This window comes from Cebus imitator, unplaced genomic scaffold (assembly GCF_001604975.1).
Source record: "Cebus imitator isolate Cc_AM_T3 unplaced genomic scaffold, Cebus_imitator-1.0 Scaffold818, whole genome shotgun sequence".
Classification (NCBI taxonomy): Eukaryota; Metazoa; Chordata; class Mammalia; order Primates; family Cebidae; genus Cebus; species Cebus imitator.
In genome coordinates, this window is record NW_016108133.1 from 297,815 (window position 1) to 301,532 (window position 3,718).

At 34.1% G+C, this 3,718-nt stretch overlaps 1 protein-coding gene across 1 annotated transcript in view; it reads right to left on the reverse strand.

The window, feature by feature from the left end:
• The window catches only part of LOC108297589 (testis-expressed protein 11-like), a gene marked incomplete at its 5' end in the record, with an annotated part of 127,171 nt that overhangs the window by 90,373 nt on the left and 33,080 nt on the right, over nt 1-3,718 (reverse strand). Inside the window, 2 exons of the mRNA XM_017520235.2 lie at nt 1,434-1,550; nt 3,194-3,264. Coding sequence (XP_017375724.1) covers nt 1,434-1,550; nt 3,194-3,264 — 188 coding nt within the window. The remainder of the gene's footprint in view (nt 1-1,433; nt 1,551-3,193; nt 3,265-3,718) is intronic.

Here is a 3,718-nt window from a genome sequence, read left to right on the forward strand (position 1 = left end):
AAAAGAACAGTAGTTAGAAACAAACAAAATAATGACTGTACTTAAGAGTTTGTGAAAGTTCTTTCACATCAATTTGATCTCCATTCACTGAGATAAAAAATTAAACAAACTCAGGATTACCAAGCAAAATGAAAAACTTTTAGAAATTAAAAAGTACTATATAAAAATAAAATGTTATTATTTTTTAGTAAAGCAAAAGTCCCTATTGAGAATTAAATTACATTTACCTTTGCCTGTTAAATAGAATTTTTGTTTGTTTTGCTCTGGGGCAGGTAGAGTCTTTTCTCACCTTCTTTTAAAATAAAAATACTTCCTAAAAGAGGGTCCCCTTTACTCCTCAGAGACAAGAACTTTGGCTTCTTTATCTCTGTATCCCAAGTACCTAGAAAGGTGTCTGGTGCTCAAATGTTTTTTGAGCTGAACTAAACAATGGAAGGAAAAAGAAGCAAAATAGTTGGCAGAGATCTGGTGAGAGTTTGTTCCAGATCCAAAGAACAATATGAAAGAAGAGATTAATAGGAGGAAGAAAATAAACAGCAAGGGGTTTATATCACTTGGAGAGGACAGAAGCTGACAAGTATGGGAAATTAGGAAGTTTTCTTTGTCCAGGTAAGATAAACCAAGCAGAGAGACCTAGATCTTAAAAATCATACAAAAATGCTACTGGTCTGATTTGGAGATAATTTTCTTAGATTGAAAGAAGAAAGGTACAGCTAAAAGCAAATCAATAATCTGGTGCTTGAGAGACTGTGATCTGGATAGCTTCTAAAAGCGGTAACATTTAAGAACCTGATAGGGAAATTCAGGCAAATGTAAGGAATTCTGTCTTGTAGAAATTAAGTTAATGAGATATTTAAGGATGTGAGACAAAGAAAGCAAATACAATCGAGAGAAGAGAAACAAGATAAGTAATAATTTCAGATGGCTATCAAAGCTATGGAAATAGATGAGTTCTTCCTTAGAAAATGTGAAAAGAAACAAAAATGGGTCCACACCCATATATAATCACAGGCAGACAATGAAGATAAAGAATATTTAAAAAACATTTTTGGAAAGAGTGGTCCATAGGAAGGGGAATTTTTAAAAACTTATTTATTTTTATTTTTATTTTGAGATGGAGTCTCACTCTGTCACCCAGGCTGGAGTGTAGTGGTATGATCTCAGCTCACTGCAACGTCCATCTCCCTGGTTCAAGCAATTCAGGAAGGGGAATTTTAAAAGAGGAGATACTTAATCTTCTTAAAAGAAGAGGCCACACCAAAAATAACCTTTGCTTACGAAGGAATTAGCCATTACAAACTTTTGAAATCAAGATGCTGCTGGAGTGGAGAAAAGGATTCTCTAAAGAGAATCAAAAAGAACTGCATCAGGAAAGGCAAACATATCAAATAGCACACTGAATTCTTGTCTTTTCTTTGAAGGTTGCACATTACCTGTTCAAAAGTCGTTGGTGCTTTTCTCCCTTGCTCTAGATCAACTGCGACTGCCATAAGTAAACATGTTTTCCGTGCAATCAGAATTACTTTATCAGAAGGACAAAGCTGGGACATCTGATAAGAAGGAACCAGAGCATCAATGAATAGTGAGAATTCTGCCAGGTGAAGGCAAACAATCAGAATGAAAATCAGCAACTTCCTGTCTGAATGAGAAAATTCAGCTGGAAAAGCACATGTCACCACATAAATGATATAAACTATAATGCTGATTTATGCTTTTAATTTTATATTTCTTTCCATTGTTTTTAGTACCTTCCTAGAGACAAAAAGCTTCATTTCTTCACAGTTTTACTATCTTTTCCAGTGACAAGTAGTATCATTTGCCCTTGTATTTCTATCTAGTGATTTACTTCTTGGTTTATGTTGCAATTTCTAAGTGATTTTTTCCCTGGCAAATAGATTTCCCCCTTTGTATTGAATAGAGCCAAAATTAGTACATAAATTGTCATGGTTGAAAGAGGCATTGTCAGATATTGACAGGCATTAGGCATGACCTCATCATTAACATTGCCTAGTTTTAGGAAAAACTCCCAGCTACTACAATAAAACTCTAGGCCATTTGGATTCTTACATGCCAATCCTACAAATCCCATGACAAATACCAAAACTAAAACCAATTTATTTCACTTAATTAAAATGGCAGTTATGTCTAAACTTGCAAAGATTGTTTCTTAATCTCCCGAAACATTCAGTGATCATAATCATTACTGTTATTAAATTAATAGCATTTTAAGACACCCAGTCTCTTTAGGTCTCAGATTACTCTTATGTGAGATGAAGGAGTTGTGGTAGATAATCTTTATAGTTCTTTCTAGCTCTAAAATTCTTAACATTTAATTGATCTCAACATATCATACTGTTTACTGAATGTGTATGAAGACTATTCTTTAGCCCTTTTTCTTTTATTCCCCTATCAATACTTGGTATTCTTTCTGGCATTTAACCTCTACCTTGGAGGCCAACGACTATTTAAAAATGCTTAGAATTAAGTAACAAACTCACAAATCACTACACACAGAACCTGCTCTAGGAAAGTTATAAAGGAGGCTTAAGCTTCTTATCTCCTTTTTCAGCCCCTGCTGTCCCCAGATACTTATTCTATATTCTTATAAACTTATTCCCATAAGTCTTCATAATATGTTGGTAATTAACAACTACTTAAGAGTATTCCCTTCCTATAGATATTTACATTTTAATATAGGACTTTGGGAGGCTGAAATCCCTTCAAAGGCAAAGAAATAAGTCTTAAATGGTAGAACTTTAGGCACCCTGATGGGTGTTTCTGATATTTTGGTATAGAGAGATATGCCCCACATTCTTATGTTATACCCTATATAACATAATTTGTATATATATATATATATATATATATACACACACACAAATATATATGTGTATGTGTGTGTGTATATGTGTGTGTGTGTGTGTACACACACACACACACATATTGTGTTTATATAGAGGGTGTGTGTGTATATGTGTGTGTGTGTTTATGCATGTGTGTGTATACACACACATACATACACACACACCCTCTCTCTATATAAACAAATTCTTAGGTCATTTCTGCTTATATATATATTAAAAATTCCTAGATTAAGAGACAATCCCAGTCTATATTTAGCCCTTTACTATAGCCATAGTGCTTATAGCCTTGTTGTGGTCCATACATGAGATACTTATTAAAAGAAACTTACCTTATAAGAAAGTATGAAAAACTCTCTCATTATCACTGGATCTTTGTCAGATTGCACAGCCAAGTTCCAAGCTGGAAATTGACATGAAATAATGCAATAATATGAAAATCTACCATTTAGTCTGTACCACTATAATTTCTGCTATTTATACTTATCCTTTGATATTAACATACTAGTAAGGGGTTACTCAAGGTGTACAAAATTAACTTTAGGTTTGTAAAGAAACTTTTTCCAGGTAAATTTAGAGACTCTTATCAATTCTAATCTTCAATACTAGATCAATGACCAAGAGAGGTACTGGTGAATTCTTTTTAAATTGAGGACATACAATAAGAATTCTTAGTTGAGGCCAGACTTGGTGTCTCATTCCTATAATCCCAGAACTTTGGGAGACCAAGGCAGGAGGATTGTTTGAGGCCAGGAGTTCAGGACCAGCCTGGGCAACAGAGCATGACTCCATCTATACAAAAAAATTAAGAAACAAAACAAAACTAGCCAGGCGTGGTGGCACACACCTATAGCTCC